The sequence below is a fragment of the Stereum hirsutum genome (genome assembly GCF_000264905.1).
Source record: "Stereum hirsutum FP-91666 SS1 unplaced genomic scaffold STEHIscaffold_11, whole genome shotgun sequence".
Classification (NCBI taxonomy): domain Eukaryota; kingdom Fungi; phylum Basidiomycota; class Agaricomycetes; order Russulales; family Stereaceae; genus Stereum; species Stereum hirsutum.
The window spans coordinates 749,330-775,316 of record NW_006763141.1 but is presented as its reverse complement, the minus strand read 5'-3'; the positions used below and the strand labels follow the sequence as shown (position 1 = coordinate 775,316).

General features: G+C 51.0%; 6 protein-coding genes across 6 annotated transcripts; 4 read left to right on the top strand and 2 right to left on the bottom strand.

Annotated features, from left to right (window-relative positions):
- Positions 1-162: 162 nt before the first annotated feature.
- Positions 163-2,082, top strand: STEHIDRAFT_61289 (uncharacterized protein; the record flags this gene model as incomplete). Its single annotated transcript, XM_007306233.1, has 6 exons — positions 163-201; positions 252-303; positions 387-665; positions 754-1,792; positions 1,855-1,891; positions 1,954-2,082. 6 exons carry the CDS (start codon positions 163-165, stop codon positions 2,080-2,082), a joined length of 1,575 nt encoding a protein of 524 aa, XP_007306295.1.
- A 383-nt stretch (positions 2,083-2,465) lies between these two features.
- STEHIDRAFT_82311 (uncharacterized protein) lies at positions 2,466-7,097 on the top strand. The gene is made up of 4 exons (XM_007306278.1): positions 2,466-3,082; positions 3,426-5,485; positions 5,545-6,102; positions 6,158-7,097. The coding sequence occupies exons 1-4, from the start codon at positions 2,620-2,622 to the stop codon at positions 6,791-6,793; spliced, it is 3,717 nt and encodes a 1,238-aa protein (XP_007306340.1). The 5' UTR covers positions 2,466-2,619; the 3' UTR covers positions 6,794-7,097.
- Positions 7,098-9,587: 2,490 nt separating this feature from the next.
- Positions 9,588-10,275, top strand: STEHIDRAFT_61403 (uncharacterized protein; the record flags this gene model as incomplete). Its single annotated transcript, XM_007306246.1, has 2 exons — positions 9,588-9,995; positions 10,054-10,275. Coding segments are annotated over 2 exons (630 nt in total), but the record flags the coding sequence as incomplete, so codon positions are not given.
- Positions 10,276-12,394: 2,119 nt separating this feature from the next.
- On the bottom strand, positions 12,395-12,679 carry STEHIDRAFT_39349 (uncharacterized protein; the record flags this gene model as incomplete). Its single annotated transcript, XM_007306216.1, has 1 exon — positions 12,395-12,679. A coding segment is annotated over one exon (285 nt), but the record flags the coding sequence as incomplete, so codon positions are not given.
- Positions 12,680-15,789: 3,110 nt separating this feature from the next.
- STEHIDRAFT_36991 (uncharacterized protein) lies at positions 15,790-16,301 on the top strand (the record flags this gene model as incomplete). Its single annotated transcript, XM_007306213.1, has 2 exons — positions 15,790-16,194; positions 16,260-16,301. Coding segments are annotated over 2 exons (447 nt in total), but the record flags the coding sequence as incomplete, so codon positions are not given.
- Positions 16,302-18,948: 2,647 nt separating this feature from the next.
- Positions 18,949-24,447, bottom strand: STEHIDRAFT_159063 (uncharacterized protein; the record flags this gene model as incomplete). The annotated part of the gene is made up of 11 exons (XM_007306455.1): positions 18,949-19,265; positions 19,356-20,281; positions 20,348-20,697; positions 20,760-21,201; positions 21,263-21,289; positions 21,371-21,408; positions 21,486-21,509; positions 22,330-22,628; positions 22,728-23,605; positions 23,689-24,038; positions 24,100-24,447. The coding sequence occupies 11 exons, from the start codon at positions 24,445-24,447 to the stop codon at positions 18,949-18,951; spliced, it is 3,999 nt and encodes a 1,332-aa protein (XP_007306517.1).
- Positions 24,448-25,987: the final 1,540 nt, after the last annotated feature.

Sequence of the window (25,987 nt, the reverse complement as noted above, 5' to 3'; positions counted from 1 at the left end):
ACGCGTTTCCGAGTTGCATCATCGTTCTTGCACGTTCCTCTCTTGCTCGGGATCGTGACTGCATTCTCATCCCTTTCTTTTATCCAACAATCTTCTGGAACCGTTCTTGTATCTTAAATTCTCTGCGGATTCATTGAGAGAACCTCGTCTTCGGCTGTCAAAATGTCAGACAGCAAGGTTCCGACTGTGGACGACTTGAGGGTGCGTCATAATATCATGTTCGCTAGAATGGTATGATTAAATCATTCCAGGTCAAACTCTGTTATATATGCAGAGAAGAGGAGCGTTATGGAGGTACGTTCTGTTACCTTTCTCTCCACAAGTCCAGCGAACCGACAGCGCCCCTCACACCCTCTCGCCACATCTAACCGCATCTCATATCATAGATCCACAAGAAGACCCACCTCGAGCTTGGACTCATCCCTGCAACTGTACTCTCGTCGCCCACGAATCATGTCTTCTACAGTGGATCAAAGCAGCCCAGCAGAACCCAGATCGCGCCCCCAATGCGCTCAAATGTCCACAGTGCGGAGCGAAGTATGAGTTAGAGAGTAAGAACCCACTCATGTTGAGGGTGCTTGATGCGTGGAATAAGGCATTGTTGAGGGTTGGGAGGCTCACCACGGTGTCTTGTGCTGGGATCATTGTCATCTCGTTTGGCGCTGGTGCGTTTGATTTGACTATAATCACATCCAATATTGTAGGACTGACGAAAGCATCGTGCTTATCTGGCCTATCTACTGTATTGAATAGGTCTTTATGCCGTTTTGACATCGTACGGAGCTTGGGCATTGCAAAACTTCATCGGCAGTGAAATGTACTCCCTCCTCCTTTCTGACGATCCCACAAATTGGCCTTGGCACGCCTTCCTCAACCTTCCCTTCGTACCCCTCTCCCTCATAATCTCCCGCACACCCCTCTTCTCAATCGTCTCTCCCCTCTTCCCCCTTCTCTTCCCCTGGCCCACAGACCTCCCCTGGGCTATCCGTCGCTCCCCAAACACAACGCCCCGACTCCGTGCTTCGTATTATCTGAGACCTGGATCGGGCTCGGAGGCTTGGTGGCCACCGACGCCGACGATGGTGGTGACAATGTTTCCGTTCGTAAGCGCGCTATATAGGGTCGTCTTGGATAGGGCGCATGCGTGGGTTATGGGGGAGAAGAGGGTCACGAGAGGGAGGAGCTTGGTTTGGAATTTCAACGATCCAGGTGCAGGGGACGGGATGATTAGGATACGGATTGGGATGAATGAGGATCCCGAAGTTGTACCTCCTCAGGGTCAAGGTGCCGCAGGGCAACAACCACCACAACAGGGACAGGCAGCTGGGGCTCAAATACGAGCAGATCTACCGCCTGCCGCAAATCCGAATGTTGACCCAAATCCTGGCGCAGTCCCAGGTCTCGACCCAATCCCTGCTGAAGGCGACAATGCCAATGCGAACGACGCCGGCGAAGCAGCCGAACGCACCATCCGCCTCACAGGCTCCTCCCTTGGCCGTCTTGTAGCCGGAGCCCTCGTCATGCCCTCCATTGCGAACCTGATGGGCCGTCTCCTCCTTCGACTGTCTCATTCACCACACATACCATTCTTAGGTAGGATACTGGCGGCAAGACCGCCACTGAGCACCAGGTTGCCATCGTTTTGGGGCTCGCATACGTTGCCGCCTGAGATGGAGAGGGCGTGGGAGAGGGGTGGTTTTGCTTCGATGGGGGAGTTTGGGAGGGTAGTCAGCATGGGGTTGAGATCGCTTTGGGGAGGAACGAGAGTTTGGGCTGAGAGCGATCCGGTTTGGTGAATCACTATCCTTCCGCTTTCTTTGACTGTTGACTGATGTTTTCTTCCCCATGCTATAGGTGGCGGAATACGCTTGGATTGGGTCTCTTCATTGTCGTACGTCTCACATCTTCATTCGCCAGACCCACTACTTAACCGGGGTTTTTATGTGCATTCAGGCGAAAGACGCCGTCAAGCTCCTTCACTTGTGGCTCGCAAAACAAGAACTGGAGACGCGCCATGTCAAGAATAGGACATTCGAAGGTGTAGATGCTCGAGAGCTTGATCTGATACATCCTCGCCAGTGAGGCTCGCGATCGTATATACATACGAATCTCCCGGTCCTTCATTTCATCGACGACCTCATCGTCCCATTCCAAACAGCGGTGTAATATGTGCCCATACGATTGCCAGTCCATGCGGCTGTCTTTTTGAATCAGCCACTGCCTCTTCTCTCGTATGCCATAGCTAAACTTATTTCAAGTGATAAGTATGTGTGTATCGTATAGCAATTTTAGGGGAGTGATCTCAAGGGCCAGTTCCTCTTGAGGGGGCGCCACAACCGAGTGCTACAAAAAGCTCAGAGTACGCGCTCACGTGATGCGGGCTGAAACGCGACGCGAAATCGTGGGTAACTGCGTGATGTCACAAAGGGTCACAGTTGGTTCCGGCCACTGAAGTCGAACCGTTTGCTCTGTGCCACGACAATCGCCGTCGTCCGCTCTCTATCTCCCTGGGCCGTTCGTATTCGCTTAAGAGCTTACGGCTCATCTTTAGTTTACTTTCTTGTACTAGTTTCTTAACTCAGTCGCCGACTGCCGGCGACACCTCCGAGGACACAAACAATGTGGTCCAAATTCAGCAGCGTCATCACTGGCAGCACCAACAAACCACCCCGAGACCTTTCGCACTCGCAAGAACACTCACGTTCGAACTCACGTACGCGCTCAGATTCTCAACCTGAAGTTTTGGCCGGTGTTTTTGAGCAACATCCCAATCTCTCTGTCTTCCATCCTTCAGGTCTGGACCAACACGAAGAAGAAGACTACGACGATTCCGGTCCCATGTCGCCCCTGTCACCATCGGGTGCACCCAATTCATCGGCGGCTGTCGAGTTGCTTCTGGCCAGCCCACCTGGATCGTTGTCGAGGAATGGGGGAAAGGGGTTGTTGAAGCGGATGTCGAGGAGTCAGAATGGTTCGAAGGTGGATGGGGATGGGAGTGTTAGGGATTCCATTTCCCCGATCAGACTTGGCATGCCTGCTTTCGTGAAGAAGGGCAAGTCGCATCTAAATCTCGTTATGAATGGTGCGTAGCTTTCATGATGCGTGTCTGTTATGGCCCTAAGTGGGTGGCACTTGGGCCACCCACGAGATCGATTCGGATACTCACCGTGGGAGTATCTCGATATGCATGTTGAACTTGTACTGCCTCGTGGTTGCTGTCAGAAACGATGCAGTGATTAGCGTTCATGCAAATGGCCATCATCATGCGCTCGCCTGTCCAGGAAGCCCTGCATATGTACAGTTGTTTCTGTTCGAGCAGCCATGTGTGTGCAGTCGATCGTTACCGTGTCCTATGTCCCATTCCTCTATATCTTGTGGTTATGACTATACCGGATGCTGACCTGTTCGCTTGCGGCATCTCTTAGATTCTGATTCGTCTATTTCTCGTGGTCCTGAATCCGCCAATGACGGTGGCCGCCCATCCCTCGACAGCATACCTCCTACTCCCCAGGAGAGCAAATTCGGTGGCTCAGTCCGCTCAATCCTCCGCGATCGCAATACACCAGGAAAAGGAGCGAGCGTTCGTTTTTTCTCCCGTGATGCATCAAAGCCATCTAGCCCGGACGTTTCGACCGCCCCAAGCGAGCCGGGAACACCACCACTTATGGAACGTTTTGAGAGTGTTGCGAGTGGTCTTCCCTCTCCGGAAGCACTTCAGCCATCATCTGTCTCTCGCGCACGGTATCGCCCTCGACCAAGTCTGGATGGCCTTTTTGAAGGAGAAAGGTCGGTTTCACCTAGTCCGCAACCTACAATGTCGACGCCTGCACCTCAATCGACGAGGACGACGACAGTAGGTTTTGGCCCTGGGTCAGCACCTGTTATTCCCCCACCCGACCTGTCCAACATCTTCGAGCTGTCGCACAGCGAGTTCCCGACCATCGCTCCTGGATCGATGACACCTCTTCAAGACAACGCAGTGGAAACTTCTGAGGAAGAGTCCAATGCCGACGTCAGATTCACGTCGGCCTCTCCGTTCCCAGGTGGTCGTCAAGAGCCCACGGTCTTCCACTCCGTTGAGAACAGGCAGAAACCTTCCCCCACCGGCAACGATCGTTCGCTCTCGTTCAGCTTTGGACAGAACGTGTTCCACCCGGCTCCCAGTACGAAACGCACCGTAGTCTCCGCTCCTAGTGATCTCGATATCTCGAAACTCATGCCTCCAGCAGCATCCCAATCCGATCTGGGCCACGGACGCTCGCACAGCAGGAATCGTTCCATGAGTGACACAATATTCCATTCATATCCTACCAACACCCCGACAAAGGATGACAAGACCCCTGAAGCTGACATTCACGATATCGCGACCTCTGCACTCGTAGTATACTCCACTCCTTCTGCCGACCGTCCAATCCTTCCGCCCATCGACACGAAGAATGTACCGGACCCGTTCTCCGCTCACGCGACGACGTATTATACGCCCGGCGCGGGTATTCCTCCTACGCCCCCTCGACCCACAGCATCCACCCAACAGCATTCTCGGAAGGCGTCCAAAGAAGAGAACGAGCTTTGGAATCTGAAGACGCAGCTCACCTTACAACAGGAGCTCTGCGCGCAGTACGAGATTGATTTGGGGGCCCGGAACGAGCTCGTCGAGGTCCTCAGCACGAAACTCGATACCATAGACAAGGAGAACGAGAAAAGGAAGCAAATGGCGAGGGGGTGGAAGAAGAAGGTCGCGGAGTTGGAGAGGATGTGTAGGCACCTTGAGGACGAGGTTGAGAGGAGCAGGGAAGAGAGTTTGGATAGGAGTGTGATGGACGAGGCGAGTGGAGAGGCTCTGAGGCAACTGCAGACGAGGATTGGGCAGCTGGAAAGAGAGAGGGAGAGGGGTGTTGAGGAGGTGCATGAAGAGGTTATACGGTTGAGGGAGGAGGCGGAAGAGAGGGAGAGGGAGATGGAGAGGTTGAAGGAGGAGTTGATGAGGAAGGAGGAAGGGGAGAGGGCGTTGAAGGAGGGGATTCGGAGTGCGCAGATGCATTTCGCAGAGATGAGCGACGATGATCTGCTTGCCGAGGGTGGGGACATGAAAGCGGCCGCGAGGATGAGTATGATGAGTATAGGGCCATGGGAGCAGGAGCGTGCTATCTTGTTCAAGGCGACCGAGGACCTTCGTGCCGAGAAGCGAGCGTTGGAGGAAGAGTTGGATGGTACGAGAGAGGCGGGGTTGGCCAAGGATGAAGAGATGCGCGTCCTAAAGGCCGAGTTGGAGGCTCAGTGGCAGCACACGGAGAAGGCGGGTGACTCCATGACCGAGCTCAGGAAAGAAAAGACGACGTTGCAAAACGAGTTGGTGGCGTTGGAGCAGAGGATGGAGAGAATGGAGATCGAGTGGAATGAGAGTCAGACTAAGAGAGGGGAGTTGGAGCAAGAACTGCAGGAGACGTTGGCGGAGCATGAGGAAAACGTGAAGCAGTATGAGCGTGTGAGTGATATCTACTCTCTTCGCGACCAACAGAGCACTGATTGTTATTTACCTTCCAGCTCGAGGAAGAGCTTCGTGCTGAGCAAGAGCATGCCGACGATGTCGCCCGCACTCTTCAAGACCGCGAAGACCGGATCGCCAACCTACAACAAGAGCTGAAGTTTGCTAACGACAACGTCACCCGCCTCGAACAACACCTTAAGCAAAGGGATGACGAAGTCGAAGACCTTGCCCACAAGGTCGTCGCTCGCGAGGACGAGATCTATGAAATCCAGGAGGAGCTTACCGGCCTCCGTCGTACGCAATCGCACGAAACGGACTCTCAGCAACGTACTCTGTCAGAGCTTACCAAGCGGGAGAAGGACGCGCGAGAGCAGTTGGAGGTGGCGATTAGGGAGAGAGCGGAGGTGCAGGTGCAGGCGTCGACGTTCGGCGACAGGGTGAAGGGCTTAGAGGGAGAGATGGAGCGGTTGAGGAAGCAGATCACGGATTTGAAGATGGAGAGCGCGGATAAGGAGATGAAGATCGTGCAGATGAAGAGAGAGAACGGGAAGCTCGGGGAGGACAACGAAGGCTTAAACATTGCTTTGAGCTCGAAACAGCAGGAGCTTGAACTGGTCAGTTCATCTTCGTACTTCGCCCGAGTTGCTAATCTGACAATGCTTCCTATAGATCAAACGAAAAATGGCAGTCAGGGGCACAGCCGGCGCCACGCCCGCACCGAGCAGGGTTACTGCTAACCGCCGCGACTCTGCTGTCTTCAATACTCCCGCCACAGTCTCTCGCCCTTCCTCTCGTCTTTCTGACCGTGGCACGTCGTTGAAGGACCCTACAGCGGGAGCTCCGTCCAGCTTCAGAGCTCCTTCTAAATCTCCAGAGACGGCCAACACAACCATCAGAGCGTCCACACTCGGCAAGAGCGCCCGTACTAACGCAACCTCTGCCTCTGGCAGCACGTCAACGGCTGCCAGGTCCGGTCGTGCTTCTGTCGAGCCACCTTCAAAACGCATGTCTACGATTGGCGCACCTACGTCAGTGGCCCAAAGGCGGGTTGCAACGACGGCATCATCCAGATTGAGTACTAAACCCGCTACACCGTCAACAATGAAAAGGGCGAGCTCGGTTGGAGCGGTGGATGCAAGGACATCTAGTACGAAACCTTCGCGGTCAGGCCTGCCGGCGGCGAGGGGCATGGCGAGCCCTGTCGTTACAGAGTCTGAGGCGGAGACCGAGACCGAGCCGGAAAGTGAGTTAGAGAAGGAGAACGAGGAGCCAACGATGAGGCTTAGAGTACCGGTTCTGGCGTGAGTGATGTCTGTAAAGGGGGTCTCTGGGGCTAGGTGTGGGTAGTTGTTCTGTACGTTTTTCCTTGCTCTTCATTTGTGTATCATACCGTCTCTGTTTCCCTCTTGCAATTGTTTCATAGTCCTCTCAGGCTGCTGCTATCTTCACGTAAATTGTACTCGCTATATATATATTGCTATCGCTTCGGACTTTCTCATTCACGGCTCATACGTCCAGGTTATGCATTCTATCTATGTAATACATGATTTTCTCCCTCTTTCTTTTCCTTAGGCCCATTACCTCATCATCACCTTCTCATACATCTCCATCTCCATCTTCACACGCATCTGAATCGCCTTACATTTCTTACTTCCATGATTGACATGATCGGTATCCTCATGAACGCCAAGTTCGCCATTTTCTCAGACATTTCTCGACAATATTCTCCTACTCTATCTTCTTCAAGTTCTTGTACATGATCGTTTCATGAACACTGAATGCCATCGAAGTCTACGAGAATCTACGTCGAAATTATGTTGTATATCTAAAGAGTCACTCACGCTTATACATGCTGATGAACTCACCGTAGGGGGGAGGTGTGCGCCACAGTGGCACTAAGATCGTTGATTGGATTTCCCAGGGACCGGCTCATCGGCCAAACTCCGACTGGACGTCATGGGATCAGCCGTCCTTGCATCAAGCTCTTACTTCAACGTTCAACGTTCAACTACGACCACGAACTCATCGCTGATATTACGCTCCTCTGGGCTATTCGCCTCCTCGTTTCTTGGACTTCATCCATCTCGCACCCGCCTTCGCGAGCAGACAGATGGCGTGGGGGTGCCGCCTAGGTTGTCAACTACGTTCAATGTCCGGAGAGCTGTTCGTCAAATAAGAACCGTCACCCTCTCTTTAGATTGAGGGAATGCAAAATTTGTGAGTAAATTTTTGACGATCTCTAGATACAAGGTGAAGCTTCTAACAGCGCTTTGGAGGTGCTATCATCAGAGTAATCGCGCGATGACCGCCTACAGGGGAGCATTCCATCAACTCCATCGTCGATACGACGATGCAATACGCCTTCTAGTAGTCTCGAAGTTGTCTACTTATGGTTCTTGATATAGGAAAGTGGAGGGGAAAAGACGACAGAAATGCGGAACGCTCCTTCCGAGGCGTCACACCTGGTACGGAACGAATATCTCCTACTCTCGAGCAGCCCACCCGAATTACTTTGCACTATTTTCCATTATTTGGAAAAAGGTGCCGTTGACTTTCCAAGGTTTTCCAGAATTATTGATAAGATACTTATGCCGGCGTGCCCTTTGCCGCTGCTGGAACTCAGTTGGGCGAATATAGAATTCTGTCGGCGGGTACTGCGACTCACTGGTCGATTTCTGCCTCACGCAGAAGCCCACATCCTCTTCCTTTGCCCACAGTAACGATTATTCACGCCTGGATCTCCCGGTGATCACGAGAAACCAAGATTGTATTCAAGGTATACGAATTTCTTGCTGGAGAGCCACCACGAGGATGCTTGTGATATCACTGCGACTGAAATAGATCGTGACCTACGTCCTCTTCCGTTTTTTCTATTTCCGTCACTCGAGACTTACGTTCATTTCAGATATGGCCAAGCTACTACGCTAGCGAATAAGAGTCTTGCCTACCTGTTCTACAAGCGTCTTCAGCCAACGGCTCCTATCCTTCGGTCCCTTCACTTATCGTTCTTTTTCGGACAGTGGGTATCCGACAACCTCACGGCACAACCGTTCTCGAGTATAAAAGCAAGGCAAGTGATCGTGCTCATCGTACAGTTCTTGCGATGTATATATCCTAATCAACCTCACTATGATGATTTACCCTCGTCGCTTCCATGCTCCGCAGACATCCAGGAACTCCATGGCGCCACTGGCACTCCTTCGTGCCTCGTGAGACACCAGGCCTGAGGAGCGTGCTGCCACCAGAAACCCTTCGTTACATCTGGTTCTTGTCCTTGAGTCCCTCCGTCACGCTTTACTTGACAGATTTGGCAGCCTAGGTCGAGCCTGGGAGTCGGGACTCGTATATATCTAGCAAATATTCTGAACTCTCAGACCAATAACTAGCCGTACTAATCAGAGTCGTCGACATGTTTCCGAGTCTGATACTCTTGAAATTTAGCGCATGTTGGTCTCGTCGTAGAGCTCACAGACACTCAAGCCTGTCATGGCACCTGCTAGTTCATGCTGCATGGATCAACACGATCGCAGTGCACATTTACTCCTGTTCTCTCTAGGGGATTCAAGAGAGCACGAAATTGAGGCTGAGCTCATGAATCCTAAGCTCGCATGACACGGACAACAGCGTCTCTGAACATGCTCAGGCCTTGCCCCAGCTCTCTAGATGAACCCCCTTCCTCGTGCCCTCATGCGTGCGACCGCAATGAAGCTGGGATGGATGACTACCTTGAAGATGAATGCTGCGAGACAACTGCGTTGACCTCACTACATCTGGCTGGAGTACACCTCTCGCGTTCACCTCGTGTAGTCCGTGCTGCTCAGCTGCCACCTACAAAAACGTGAAGTACTTCAGCCTTTCTCCTCGTCGCCATCCTTGTATTCCCAACTTGATCATTTACCTCATTCATTCTATCATGATGTCCTCATGGTCTTTCACTCTTCCTGCCTCAGTGTGGCCCAACTTCATCGCCAGGCGTCGAAGTGTGTTGAGTTCTACTCAAGACGACAACTCATATGCGTAAGGACCCTCCGTTTTGCCCACTGTTTCCGTTAAGGTCCAAGCGTATCTTCCATTTTCGTCTAGGTCGTTTCCGCATGCATATGTGCTCGTCATTGGTATCGATAAGTATAGGCACCTTGATGTCCTCCCGCTACACAGTGCAGTCAGCGACGCCAGTGACATGGTGCACTTTCTGCACAAGGAAATCGGGGTTCCGGACAGTCGAATTCGGAGCCTCACAAACTCAGACGCTACTAGAGATGAAATGATCTTGGCTCTCCAAGACCTTGCTACAAACAACGATATAGAACCAGACGATCCAATTATCGTCTACTTTGCCGGTCATGGGTCGGTGGCGGATACCACCGAGAAGTCGCCAGAAGTCCAGATGCTCTGCCCCTATGATTTCATTCCACGAAGAGAGGGGACCGAATGCGCTCAAGGTATACCCTATCATACCATCCGAGATTGCCTCGAGAAGACTTACAAGGCAAAACGTAACAGCATCGTCAGTTCATTTCCATGTTCACCGAATACACAGTGCTGAACTATGTCTCACTATCAAGACTCTGATTCTTGACTGCTGCCATGCCGGCGCGACCCTCAACGACAACAATGAGCCGACAGACGACCCTTTTGTTTTACTAGCTTCCTGTGGCCCCAGGAAGCTTAGCATGGAGGAAGGCGGTGGAGGGCTGTTTACAAGGGCTCTTCTACAGGTCCTGCACCGACGTCCTCATGTCACGCTCGGAGAGCTCCGTAGGGATTTATCACTATTTTACGAGTAAGTCTTTGCAGACATATGTACCGTCCAAGTGCTTTCCTACAGTCAATAAATTTTTCTTGTCGCTAGTCAGGATCCTTACTTCGTCGGTGCTGACGAACGCGCGGTCCTATTCATCCACAAACTCGCCAAAAAGGAGACGGGAGCTCTCCGAACGGTCAAGGCGGCGGAATATAGGGTTTGTAACCCCAGCCCTTTCTCCGAGGGCTCCTTCGACTACTCTCAGCCCTCCGGCTTTTGGAATTATACTAGGAACCTTGGTTGGGTTCGCTGAATGCGGTGATTGAGGTGGAGAATTCTGTCAAACATCTCACTTGTTGGCGCTATTCATCTATCAACTATGTAAACATTATTTATGTGCACCCGTAAACATATATATTTGAACTAGTCTTTGCTTGTGTTTCCATGATATGGCTGTTTCAGCTGCGATATATGTAGTCTTATTTAGTTAATTCCTCGTTCCCTTTGACGCCACCGCCACATCTCATAGATATGACGTAATAGTTAGGAAGTGACACGGAACAAAACTTCGCACTTTCTGCACAGGGCACTCTTGTTTTCACCCTTGTTTTCACCCTGAATCTCTCACCTTAGGCTACTCTCATCCAGCTAGTGATCTTTACCATCCAAACTTTCCAGCCTTGAAGTGATCTTTCTCCGAGGAACTTAGGCGTAAGTAGACTTCTGTGAGTCCTATGTGAGCCTCGTCTATAGTACTTAGTAGTAGTACTACTTGGCTGTTCAAAACTCAAGTGCTGTTCAATGGCCCGGCAAGTCTAGAATCCTATTGAGGCCAAAGCTTCCAGATAGTCAGGCTTGAAACTTGAGAAATAGCAAGTACCGGTCCATTGCCCACATAAATGGAACTCGGCAGCTCTCTCCACTGCCTCTGCAGGCAGCGACTGAAGACCATAACACCCTGAGGCGCGTTTCATGGCGGTAACATATGATAGTATCCAAATACAACCCCTTCGAAGGTGCCACCACAATCGGGGGTCATGAAAGTCGTCAATTCAGCGACCTGTAGTGAGCTACGAAGCACGGCGTTTGATAACGATTGGCTGTATGAGCCGAGTTCAGCAGTATTTTTTTTTTTTTTTTTTTTTGAATCCAATTTATTGTCCATCAGCGAAGAGGCCGCTATGTAAGACAGAATCGCGCGTGAAGTACAAACAGACAGAGAAAACAAGCGTGAGGGAGACAGACAGGAACCCAAATAGGCACGGAAACGGAATAGAGGGTCGCTGGAGAGGGAGAGGAGGAAAATACACAGGACTAGGACTAGGCAGTGGGGTATAAAGGGAATAAGACACGATGTAAAAACGGACACGAGACGGCGAGAACGGGCACGAGAATCAACACAGAGACCATATGAGAACGGACTGAGAGACCGGTGGAGTAAGACGAAAGAGAGCGAGAAACTTCGGATAACACGGGCAGAAAACGAACAAGTCAACACAGACAGAGACCGTGGTATGGTGAGGAACGTCAACAGAACGGGAGCGAGAAGGCACGGTGCAGTCACAACAAGACGGAGGTAACGGAGACGGGAGGGTGGAGCGGAGGGCAAGCACTACAACATTCCTACATCCTTCCACCCGAACGCGGAGAGGCGGAGTTGGATCGAACGCCCGAAGATGCGGAGTCGGATCGAACGCTCGAGCTGGGGAACTAGCGTCCAGTCATGAAAGTGGGTAAAAAGCGTTTAGCATGTCAAGGGCAACGGGCATGAGAGGATCGAAACAAATGAAAAGAAAAACAAGACAAAAGGAAACAGAGATAGAGACAGAGGAAAAGGGGCTTTAACCCGGATCAAATTCGCGGCGAATGAAGCGGCCAGTTGCATGCACGAAAGCCAGAAGTGGTATGACGCTGGCCTGCCGATCCAAAAGGACATCGAGACCCAGTCGACGAGTGCGACAAGCGCGTTGGAGGATGTATCGTTCATGTCGGTACTTCGGACACTCGAGAAGGAAGTGAACGACAGTTTCTTCAGCCGCACCACATGCCGGACAGCGGGAGGAATTGACAAGTGCAAATCGATGGAGGTAGTGGTTAAGGGGAACATGCCCGCACCGGAGTTGAAAGAGGATGCTAGAACCGGCACGACGTAGGGACGGGGTGTCGACGAGTTTAAGAAAGGCGTTGGATGGGAGAGAGGGACCGACGCGCCGAAACTGCTGAGAGCGTGAGGAGAGGGCCCATTCACTAGCCCAGCTATTAGTGATCTTGGACGTGAAGGACTGGACGAGCGCGGAGCAGTTGTAGGGAAGAGGGGACCGAAGTATGGCGGGGAGGTCGGCCAAGGCACTGGAGAGGCCACGAGCGGCGGATTTAGCTCCCCCGTCTGCAAGCTCATTACCCACGACGCCTTCGTGGCCCGCCACCCATCGAAGCTCCAGCCGGTAGCCTAATGGGCCACGCTCGCGCTTGAGAGCCTTCGCAAGGCGCACGAACTCGTCGACTAAATGTTGACCGGAGTGAGCAGCGGCAGTCGAGGGCGACTTCAGAGCGCTTTGATTGTCGACGTTAATGGAGGAGTGCACGCAGGCATCGGCTTCTGTCTGGATGAGGTGAATGCCGAGTACGAGTCCAACCAGTTCAGCCTCATACACAGTGTGGTGAGAAAGCTTCCCCAGATGGAAGTGGAGCATCCGGGGGGCCTGTCCCAGTCGAAGGAGAACCGCCGAGGCACCAACCTTGCCTTCAAGTGCGGAGCCGTCCGAGTAGATGCGAATCACGTTCGTCTGAGTGGCGTCAGATGCGACAGCGGCCTCCCTGGAGTCAGCGATAATGGTCGTGAATGGGAGCGAAGACCCTGGGCGAAGGGAGACAGGTGCGAGAGTCTCGATTCGATCAGGGACAATCCCGGTGAGGCGGAAGAGGTCATGGAGCGGCTCCCTGTGACGGGCGATGGAGACGTGCCGGGCACAGTGGCGCATGATGGGAAACAGCGGGTGAGATGTGGGAAGGGACACAATTCGTACAGCAGCTCGAGTGCAAATCTTGTCCACCCAGTGCATGGTTGGTAGAAGATAGGCATGAGCGTCGAGAACGGCGGTGGGAGAGGTACGGAGGCCACCGGTGATGGCAAGAGCACCAAGACGCTGAACGCGGGCCATAGCCTTGACATGACCGACAGAGCCTGACAGACGCGTTCCTCCGGTATCGATAAGGGGGGAGCACCATACATCAAGAGCATAACCCATCTTTGGTAGAGCGACCGCAATGAAAAGACGCCGTATCTGACCAGGCGACAAACCGCTAGATGGCTTGGCAAGGCGTCGGAGCTGAAGCGTCCAGTCCAAACCTCGCTTCACCGCGTACTGAGCCTGAACATGCCACCGAAGCTCCCGATCGAAGTGAGCCCCGAGATACTTTGCAGAGGGGGAAGACGGAACGATGGCGAGATCGGGGATGACCAGAGGAGGGTGGGGCATGACCTTATTTCGAGTGAAGTCAACAAGCGCGAGCTTCTTGGGTTCGAACCGAGAGTTGTGAGTCCGCGACCATTCGACCCCGCCACCCGGGCGGGTCATCATGGACGCCAAGGTGTGGTGAGTCTCCTCGAAGGTTTTTCCAGTTGCGATGAAGATGGTGTCTGCCAGGTGAGATCTCGGTGAACAAGAATTCCGAGTACAAGAAAGCAAGGATTCGTCGTGACCATAAGCACAACAGAGGTACCGCTAGTTCAAATGTCAGCCTTGGTTTTACGCGGCTGGATGTTGAGTTCCACGATACAGCTTTTATGATACAATTGGGCATCTCTAGGAAGGGTTGTATTTCTGGCACCTGGTCTTCGCTCGTGAACGCTGTGCTTGATGCTGTATCGGCTTCTCACCAGGAGCTAATAATAAAACCAGAATTGAATCATCCGCCGCCATAGCTTGAGCTCATTGGGCAAGCGGGGGTAGAGCGTTTGTTCGAGTCGAGACTATGGCCACCGACAACACGTCCTCCCAATGGGCTGCGGGCCCGCTAACTCCTATTACATGGAACTATGTACAGCATGGCCTGTATTTCTCAGGGCATACTATGGCAGACTTCCTTCTGCACCTACGCTCTACCCGTCTGCTCTCAACGGAGGTCTTTTCGTCGGGTAACCTGCTTGAATATGCGGAAGGGAACTAGCCGTGAAGTGGTTCGTTATTCTTTCGCTTCCCGCAGATGACAAACCGAAGACTTCAGGCTTTCGCTCACTGGACGAAGCGTGAATACAACAATCATCGCATCAAGACTACTGTGATGCTGTGCGCGCGTTCGAGAATATCATCGGGAGTAGAGCGTTATACAAGGAAGTTCCACTGCAGATCAAGGTAGAGCGGCACTGCCCCTTGGATGACCGAGGGTTCGACTGTAGTCTTACCGCTCTATTCCGACTTCACGAAACATTTCAGCATGTGTCCTTACAGAATGCACCTCTAGGATTTGCACAAAACCTCTACGGGGGGTCATCCAGTACACATTTTGACCATCTTCTGCTTCTCTCGTGGTCGTGTACTTAAACGGCTCTTTATTTTTTTCTGTGAGATGACCCTCGATCGCGGTAACATCAAGAGACATGCACAGTTGCAAGGCAAAGCAACGGGTAATAGTCGCCAAAGTTTGACGACGTGCTCTAATATCGACGCTTGGGGGCCTATCGTGATCATAGATCCTGAGGTAAGCAGTCATCAATCCTGGAAGCTGTCAATAGCTCATCGCTTCCACAGCCTCAAATGCTAGCTCGCAAATTCGCTTCTGCCCTTGCATTCGGATTTGATACGCTGTTCCCGAGATGGACAGAAGGGGATGGCAAAAGGTCCAAACACACCTTGTTTTATCGTTGTCCGCGGGGTTGAGGTACTAGGATCCCAGGACGAAACACACAGATACGCTGTGGTGCCGGTAGACGCTGTCAAATTGTGCCGATGCTATGATAGACCATTCCCCAGGAGGCCAATATCTGCTTCCATATGGGTTCGTCACTGACTTTCTGTTGTCCATCGGGCACCAGGTATCACCCTCTAAGATACCTTTGTTCCGATAAGAAAACCTCTGCGCCTGCCTCTCATCCACGCCATCAGTATCCCTACCCATCCCTCAACCCGCACCTCCTCTCTCCTCGTTCTCTATTGATCCACCCCGCCATTTTCTATTGTCAGTCACATTTATATGATACTCAACTGGATACACAGGGCTCTTGGCTGCCTGAAGAACGTCCTACGGTTTCTGTCTACGTGAGTAGCACTACAAATCTTCGACGTTGTCAATACGTGTTTGAGTAACTTATTCTGTTTTGTACTTCTATCGACATTTTTTTACAATGTTTCTCTAGCTCACACAGATGTTTGCACGGTAGCAGCGACGAACAGAATGTTCCAGAGTCACCGTGAGGGACTGTCTACCTCTGTTCATGATGAATAATGTGCTTACTATTTCACGTTCCTCGTAGCGCCCTAAAGAAGTAAGCACTCTTTGATTGCCGACTCGATTCAAGGCTCACTGCACCGTGAACCGATCTAGTCCATACCAGCAGTTATACGCTGTCATAATTGGGATCAACAAATATCAGCACATCGAGCATCTCTCTGCAGCTGTTGCGGATGCCAATGCCGTTCGCTCATTCTTGGAGACATCGATGTGTGTTCCCAAGCAGCGGATCTCGACTCTCTTAGACGAGGCAGCGACTCGCGCAAACATCCTAGGACAGCTTCAACAGCTAGCCAACACCGATGTTATCCAGCGCGACGACCCAATCCTGATATTCTACGCCGGACATGGAGCACAAACTGAACTACTGGGAGGAGAAACGATTGAGATGATATGTCCGTATGATTTTCGAGCGGATGGAGACAGTAAGGATGCCAGTGCACAGGGCATTCCAGACTTTACACTCGGTCATCTTCTCAATCGTATTTCTATGGCTAAGGGCAACAACGTTGTCAGTGAATTCTCTATCTATCGACATTGACAATATTAATTTGGTCTTGTTGTACGTCGTTCCAGACCGTGATTTTTGACTGTTGCCACGCCGGTTCGGCTACTCGGGCTGTGAATCCACTCGTGCAGACTCGCAGAGTGCGCGGTATCCATCTTTCTAAGGGATACAACATCCTGCCTGGACTCGATCACGATCTGTTCCGGAGGCCTCTCTGGCATCGTACACAGGTCAAACCTCCCGCGCCACATAATACATCCCATATACTTCTCGCAGCTTGCCAGAAGAGGCGCGCCTGCTGGGAAGATAACGACCAAGGGATGTTCACAAAGGCCTTGCTTGACCACCTGCGGGCTCTCAGCACTGGTGATCCATTCAACATTTCGTACGAGGACCTCATCATGAGCCTTAATGATATTCCCGAGTATGTTCATAATTTTACAACCATTATATGTTATGTTACAGTCTCCAACGCCCAACTGATTCATTCTCCATATGATTTTTTTGTCTACAGTCAGAGCCCTCAGTGCGAAGGTATAGACAAGTCAAGGGTGCTATTCGAAGCAGACACCTTTAAACTGCCCGACGTGTTCTACAAAGTCTCAAAGATGGCGAACGAGCCGTACCACTTGCACGCCGGAGAAATTCTTGGGATTACGGACGGCGCTCGTTTCGATGTTTATATCGATAGGAATCGCTTGCAACCGGTTGGCGCATTTTTCGTGAAATCCACCTCCCCGTCATCTGCTGAGTTAGGGCCTGATGGTTCTACGGAAGACTTCGCCGTTACATTTCCATTATCTGCCACTTTATATGCGGTGAAAACTGGTGTGGGGAGAGGACAGAGGGAGTTGACAGTCTCGGTCAGTGACGAGTTACGAGCCCTCAGGGAGTTCTTGATGAAAGATATGACGATGGGTAGCTTCCAGGGCAAGATCACTGTCCTGGACACCAACGCGACGATGTCTCCGGATGTCGCCGTGCGTATGGAGCGGCAACGAATTCTTTTCACTTTCAGGATTGCCGAGAGTGAGGGGACCACCAGTTTTGCATCTACGACGGCTCCTATCTTCGAACGCGATCGTAGCTACGGGAAACTTGCCTACATTATATCCAAGGCTATCCACTTCTACTCCCACCTTCGACGCTTTCCTAGTACGAACAACCATCTTCCGAATAGTGACGGCATTCGCCTCGAAGTCTTCAAACTGCAACCCACAGACGATCACATTGCCAATGGACGGATGCTCGTGGAACTTGAAGGAGGTAACCTGAATGTGACAGGAGGAGATGACAAGTACTTTGGCTTCAGGGTGTTCAATCCAAGCGAACATCCACTATTTGTCGCGTTGTTCTACTTTTCTGTGAGCAGGATGGTAGTTCGTAAGTTTTCCTCCAATCATTTTCTGATCCACATGAAATCACGCATTCGTGAAAAGTCTCACCGAAACATCAATATTATCTAGAATCGTGTCACGAACCAATTTCAGCGAAGGCCGGCAGGGCGGACTATTGTGTCTCTGCCGGAGGTGATCTCGCAATTGGCTATGGCTTGAGCGCCGGCCGATCCCATCACTTTACGTTCGATACGGGTCAAAAATTCGACGTCGGTTTCCTGAAACTCTATCTCTCCACAGAATGGACCGATTATTCGAAAATCAATTTACTTGAGCGTCAAGCTCGCATAGATCAGGAATATCACCCTCCCGCTAAATCTCCGGCTCTATGGCATGCTATCTGTATTCCCGTAAAAGTGACGTGGCCCAGAAACCGCTCAATGTGCGTCTTTGCATGAAATCGAACTTCACTGGTGAGACATCTTCAAGTCTATTTCATCATCATAATCAGCTCTAACTGATGGACTTCAGGTTCAAGGCTGTTCAGTAGCATGCATCTTATTTACATAAGTTATGCAGATTGTATGTATTCATTATCCGTGCACAGTCGAAGAATTATTCCGGCGGTGGAATGAAGGTTTTTAGTCTGATCTTGAGCTATCGTATGTGTAGCGTTGCTCTTGAGTAAAAATCCGAGCCTCAATCCCGAAGTTATACGACTGTAACGCGTTTACACAATGCAGTTCTTTGTAAGACCAATAAGCACTCGCTGTACGCGGACAGGCGGGGGCATAGCACCAATTTATTTTAGGAAAACACGAAGAGTGCATGGCGAGAGCAATTTGCCACGAAGAATAATCGATTCCTACCTCACAGACCAAATATCGATATCTACCATAACATGAATAGAGTGACCGTCGAGGAAATTGCAGTATAGCAAACACTTCGCAGATGGAGAGGTCTGTATCTGGATGGTTCTAATATGGGATACAAGTCTCATCTACGCTGAGCGCTGACCAAATTAAACAAAGCTGATGTGTGATGATTATTGTCGCCAACGCAGAATTTCAGGGCCAACTTGTTTACTGGCCTCCCACATCAACGATAGGATGAATGTAGATATAATCACGGTCGGACACAATCCCGCAGTTTTCGTAAAATCCAGCCTAGACAATAAGGGCGAACCATACAAACTAAGACGTGGATTCGAGAATGGTAGCAAACATATTGATATAACAACTTCTCAAGTTCATAACCTCTGTTACTGGAGCTTGTTTTGACATCGGCTGTCGCCAATATGTCCCTGCCGTAAGCGGCGTACTTCCTCGTTCAACTGCTCAGAGAGGGTATAGAAGTCATTACATAGATTTCTGGTGTGAACGATTGAGCAAGCCCGTCACTCACCATAGTAGTCCCGTTGCTACTTTCCCCAACGCCTCTTCCGTTGTATCACAGGAACCGTGACAGTGTGCCATCTTCCCGGAGTGCTTCCAGGGTCTATGGGAACGCCCTTATCGACGCGAGCAGTACCTCTTGCCTGCGTGATCTTCGAGAAGTCAACCCACTCCGTTGATAGGAAAAGCTTCAAGAACCCGACGTCTATGTCCTGCCCGTCTTCCAAGGTGTATCGTCGTGGATTTCCGCCCCCCGCACCGTACCCAACCTCCAGTCTGCCTTTGGCTCGAACACAATAATCAGCACTATAGTTTCTGGCGGAGGTCGGCTCGTAGTATGACTCTGTATGATAAAAAGTAATTGCGACTAAGAACAGAGCGACTCGGAGAATATATGAACGATCACACAGTTAAATAATGAAAGACAACTTACTGATAGCGAGGTCGCTCATACCGAAATAGAATAAGGCGACATAGAGGGGAGTATCTGTGTTATTAACAACGCTGAAGCCGTATATCTTGTTGTCGTCCGTCGCGACATTGAGAGCGCCATTTACGATGAGATTTTCCCTCGGAATTTTCACGCATATGCGAGGCTGCGTTCCTTGCCTTGGATTATGAATTAGCTGTAACTCGAAACATTCTAGATGAATATTTTCGTGGTCGTCGAGCGGGTTCGCCAACGCCGAAGTCCGGGTAAGATGGAAGGCCATGTCCGCGGCTCTTGATATGAGGTCTAGGATCTTGTCGATCTCGTGGCGTCTGACGGGTTCGTGGACAGAGATGGAGGTGATTCCTTGGGAGTTGCAGATTAAATCATCGGTGCTTGTATGCAGGGTAACTTTATCTCCCTTCGATACTAATGCGAGTCGAAATGGTCCGGGCGACGAAGAATTTGTGTCAAGGAGGGTGATTCTGAGTCGTCCAAGCCGCATGCTCATCTTCGTCTCATTTTCCACTCGTTTCCTGATTTCGGGGAGATCCTTGTCGACCAACACAATCAGCTCCCTCCCATCATTCTTCCCCGCTCCTGTCTGTACTGCATACGCACGCCCTGGCCCAGATGAGGAAGAGGCGATTGGAGCGTCGATTGGCCTCTCGTGGATATTGACTAAATCGGCGGTAGCCACCGAGACGGTGTCGGCACGAAACTCTCCCAGAAATTGCGTGAGCGATTTGTCGGCATATATGTTGAACATAGATCCGTCCGTGATCCCTAGGACCTCGCCAGCGTCCAAGGCGTAGAAACCATCATTTGTGAGGACGTTGTACACAGTGAGATCGTGACGCTGGGCGCTGGAAGATTCATTACTGAAGAGAATCCTATGTTTGTTGAAACCCTCGCATTGCGGGTGCTGTCTTTGCACGGCGTGATCCACTATCAGCCATTCAAGTCAGGCACGGCAAGGGAACCGGTCTGCTTACTCGTCAAGAGGGTAGAGATTCTCAATGAGGTCTTCATATGTGACTTGCAAAGTTTCGCCATTCATATAAGTCTCAAGACTGGCAAGAAGGGCCTTCGTGAATCGCCCTCGGCCCTCCACCTCCCAGCTGTACTCGTCTCTCTTGCAGGCTGCGAGTAGAACGTGAGACCACAACCCCGCTTTTTCGAATCCATCGAGTGGGCGGCCAGAGCGCCGGTGTATTTTTGGCAGCGTTTTATCGTCAAGGCGTGATAAGATAGTGTAACTGTTGGAGTCGAGCCTGACTCCGCGTGCTTTGCGGGACGAATTTCGTGTTCCAGAGCCAGCATAGCAAGAATCGAAGATGACCGTCTTGTCTCGGAAAAAGGTTAGCTTTGTGTTTATGAGAAAAGTTCATAAACTTGTCAACTGACAATATTGTCGCCCTTCTCCTTGGAAACTTCATTCAAAAGAGCGGCTAGAGTAAGATCGGGGATACCTTGCATGTCCGGATCAAGGTTCTTCTGTGGATTGAAGTCGTATGGGCAAATCATCTGTATCATTCCCTCGGACGATCTTTCGGGCCACTTTGCCTCCGCACCATGCCCTGCGTAGAAGATAAGAATGGGGTCGCCTTTTCTGATATCCCAGGCAATGTTTTCCTCTGCGAGGAGGGAAAGGTTCTTGATAATGCTCTGACGAGTCGCCGCTTCATTTCGAATAACCTGGATGCGTTCCTGTGAGACACTCATTTTCTCGTTTACAAACTTGAACACCGAATCCGCATCGGCTACTGCGCCGCTCAAATTCGGCATGCGACTGTGTTCGTATATATCGATTCCGATGATGAGAGCGAACAGCCGCGCATAGGAGCCACTGTAAGAAGGAGAGTAGTTAGTCAGGTCCTCTGCATGGAATCGTCGAAGGAAGTTCATACGCCTCCCGTTGCTCAGAATGCGAAGTCCTATTGATGAGTCGTTACAGTTTGGATACAGTGTCAGTACTATAGCTCCAGCGCAAGGGTTCAAGCGATAGTGGAGCTTACATAGGAATAGCTTGTGCTTTGTCACTGTGGACCGGCGCCTGTCGGATGCCACACAACAAGATGCAGAGAATACGAGGGCGTTGGGAGGTTGAGGACGAGGCAAGCGAAGATTTACATTGGCATATGTATCGATGAGAACCTATATAATAAATAGAGAGTCAAGAGGTATCATTTCTGTCATTAACGGAAGAAGACGCGGGATGGATTCAGATTTAACCGTAGATGTGAGAAGAAAAGAAAACGAGGAATCTGCGTGCGTAGTTTAGATTGAGAATCTGAACTTAAATGGGGGCACGAGATGTTCCAACAACAGACGGGGTTCATGGCATGTTAAGGACTGAAGTGCACGACCGGTCTTCTTGGAGAAGGGTTCGTGAAACGAGCAGCGTGCAGGTCTACAGGCATAGATAACATCGTTATACGAAGAGTCATCGTAGACAGAAGCGTGGAGTGGGAGTCCCGATCTTCAAAAGCCCTCTTACGAGACTGATATAGCATCGCCCAGTCTGGGTAGGCCTATAATATAGGACGAACAGTGGTGCGGAGAAACGCCGCAGTAGAAACAGCTCCCCGTAAACAGTGTCACACGATCGCGCTCAATTTATCAGGCCAGTGGAGAATATGTATGGCCTGAGTGGCGAGGTGACCCTGAACCCACATCCTACAAATGGGTCACTTATGATCGTTGGCAAACCCGGAAGGGCATTCCAGACAATATTAGACATCGTGCTTGTCCTCGGAATCATGGCCTCGGCATGTGAAAGCAGACTGCCGGCAGCAGTACCATATCGTGATACGTCAACAATCAGAACGTGAAGGCGAAGACAACCGCTTGCAATAAGGTCAAGCCCAGATGTATGAACTTTCCGTAGAGTAAGCTATGGCTTATGTGAGGTTGCCTACGGACGTCAATAAAACATGATTAAGAGTGGCGCAAAACAGAACTCATACAGACGCACCTTCCATTGTATAATAGGTGTGCAGACTGAATCCCACAGCGCCATCCCATTGCTTTGACTAAGGCTGCGGGTGGCGCGACCATCTTCGAATGGAGAACGTTGCGAGACATGCGAGTAGTCAACCCATTCCGTAGAAAGGAAGAGCGTTAAGAACCCAACGTCGAGGTTCTGACCTTCTAGTAGAATATATTGCCGCGGTTGTCCGCCGCCAGATCCATACCCAATCGTGAGTTCCCCTCTTGCGGGGACGGAGTATTCAACATTGTGATCCTTGGCCACACCCGGCTGATAATATGACGCTATACGATGAAGGCAAACGATCATCAGCCCGTGATAGCGAGATTGCGCTAAGGTATATACAAGGTAAGTCTTCCGACGACTATAAATAGTTGACGTACTGATAGCCAGGTCGCTCACTCCAAAGTAGAATAGAGCAGCATAGAAGGGACGATCGGTGCTGTTGATTATTTTGAAGCCGTATATCTTTCCATCTCCTGCGAGTACATTCAATGCACCGTCCACGATGAGATTCTTCTTCGGATCCTTCTCCCGGACGACAGCACGACGGCCGATCCAAGTTACCGCGAGCTCAACACATTCCAGGTGCACAGCATGCTCGTGGCGCTCGCTCACCAGTCGGCCAAGGTGGGAGTAAAAAGCAGCGGCGCTGAGTATGACGGAGAAGATTCTATCGTGCTCGTTGCACGAGAGGTCCCGACAACAGTAGATATCTGTGAGGCCCTGGGCACGACATGTTTGATCGTTGAGCCCGAGTCGGAAGGAGACGTGATCTCCCTTTGGGACCAAGGTCATATGGGGAACTGACGGGTCATGCACGTCGAGGAGGATGATCTTGAAGCCTTGCTGCGCCTCCTGTAGTCTCTCCACCAGGAGTCGCCTGACCGCCGAGAGACGTTCGTCGTCTGTGATCTTCACCGTAAGATCTTGTCTCGGTCCCATTTGAGTGCGTTGCGCGTAGGCGATTCCAGAGGGCGGGAATGGAATACGACTTTGATTGGAGTCTGGGTCGACTTGTAGCGCAGCGGTTGTATCTGCAGAAGATCTGACGACCAAAGACCCAATAGGCCTTTCCGAGTCGAGGTTCTCGTATACGTGGTATTTGTCGCCAGCCATAACCCCGAAGGTCTTTCCGGCGTCTAACTGATAGGAGCCGCTCTCCGATTGCGTGACCCTTTGAAGAACACGATTGGAGGCTATCGCCTTGGAGTTGAACAGAGTCCTGTACTTGTAGGCACCTTCGCATTGAGGATTCTGGCTACGGATGAAATGAGATGAAAAGACACCCCTGAGTCTGTGATCGCTCGCGTTCGAACTGGGTGCATAGTTGTCCGCACTTACCCGACAATATCAGGAAGGCCGGTGATAAGATCTTCATACGTAACGCTTTCGATGGCACGAGCAAGAAGAAAACCCAAGAGCGCAGTGGTGAAGAATCCGCCTCTCTTCGTCTCCCTACTGCGCTGCTCAGCCTTGCAAGCTGCAAGCAGAACGTGGGACTGCAGTGCCGAATTCTGGAAACCGGCGAGCATTCGTTCCGCACGAGGGCCACTTTCGGAGAGTATGGCGCTGTCGATGGAGGACAAGACGCGATAGTCATTGGGGAGATCTATGCCGCGCACCAAAGTCGTTGGACTTTCGCAGTCTTGCCTTGTACCGGAACCAGCGTAGCAACAATCAAGAACAACGGTCTGAGAAGACATCATGAGTGAACGGAATTGTTATTATTCATGAAGGTCGAACATGACTGACGATGGTATTCCCTTTGGACCGTGCAATTTTGTCTAATAGGATGGCTAGGGTGAAGTCGGGGATGCCTTGAGAGTTCTCATTGTCAGTTGTCCGCGGTACGAAATCGTAAGGGCACAACATCTGGATGCGAGGTTTCAGCCCTCCACCAGCAGGCCAACCGTCGGGCGGTGCTGCCTCCGTCCCATGTCCGGCGAAGAAGATGAGGATTGGGTCATCGTGCTTAATATCCGCGCTCGTAGCTAACCCGCTCAGAGATGCTAAAATTTCGTGGCGGGTGGCTTCCTCGTTCCGAAGGGTTCGGATATGGTGGCTCGGAATGCGCATTGACTCTCGTAGGTATTGATTCATTGCGTCAGCATCGAGGACAGCACCACGGAGGTGAGGGAGGTGCTCGTACTGGTCAATGCCGACGATAAGAGCGAACAAGCGCAGAATTGGCCTGAATTCGATACAAGGATCAGACCCATTAGTCTAGAAGGAAGTTATTCTTACATATGAGAATTTATCTCTTGAGAACAAGGTCTACAGTCACGATTTCAGTACAGGAGCGAGTGCAACGAGGAAGACAATTTCATCTGACCTCGAAGGAATGTTCTGGCGTTCATGGTCTTGAGACAGCGGCTGGTCATCGAGGCTGAAAAAAGTACGTTAGAATTTGTCGTATGTATGTCGTATTTGCTTGAGGAATCCTCGTTTTCCGCTACGAGCCGGAGACCTCGTACGGCGGAGGAAACGAGTCGCGAGTCCGACCCGCGGGCCGGGTGGAGCGGACTGGACAAGTGCAATGGGAGGACGAACCTAGACGGATGCCTGTCCCAAACAACTTGTCAGAACCGATCGATAAGAATTGTCACGCTAGCGTAACGGAAACCTAATTGTAGTCTGACTTTTCACGAGACGGTCTCACAAATATACTCCTGATTGGTATTTCAGCTTGAGAGATAAGGCTACTAACCTGGGTGCTTACTCTTTCAAATGGTGCAAACATAGCATGATCCATCGTAAAACACGACACCTCCTACAGTAGTCAAACATGTTGGATAACTGTCTAGGGGTTCTCTTCGGGGTAAAGACAATGCTGGTGACTATGGAGCAGCAAGGAGCGGGAGAGCTTTAATACTTGCATACACGTTGGGTCAATATATGACATACCGCTCCGGGTGGGATAGAGCGCATCGCCCACCCTCGATTTGGCATGAGGTAAGGAAGCCGTAGCTATATTACTATCGCGGGATTTAGGCGGTTAGGACTATAACAAGTTCTAAGACATTTCCGCGGGTGATATTTCGGTAGGTTTCCCCGTCGTCTATAAGTTTGGAGATCATGACTGAAGTCATGTTTTGTGAACTGCTCAAATGTCGTTCAAGGTACGTTCTCAGGGCGCGAATTTGCTTCCACCTGAACGCGCAGGCCGATTCGGACTACAACGGCGACAAACGATTGGCGTTAAATTCTGTCGCGCTTACAGCAGAGTAATTGAGAGCAGTCGATTAAAACAACGCGAACGCCGCGGGAAGAACACTGGGAGAACTGAAGCAGCAGTGAGGCCCAGAGCTGACAAAAACTCCGCGCAAGCCTTGGCCAAAATACGGTAGTTCATAAGACCAGCCGCATGGTGTTATTCATGTATGGAAACTTACATCAAGATAAGTGCCGTCCTCCTGATCAACAATAACGTTGAAGTATAATGGGATTCTGTGCTTCAACGTGGGCCAAGCGTGTTGTCGACAGTGTTAAGGAACTTGGAGCAACCGAACCTGTTTATACGCAGGGCATATGAAGGTGTGCGACGCCTTGACCGGATGTGAGAGCTCTTCTGTGCTGAACGTGAGAGCTCAGCCTGTCAGATGAACAATCAGAGGTAGTCAGAGGTGTGTCAACAATGTTA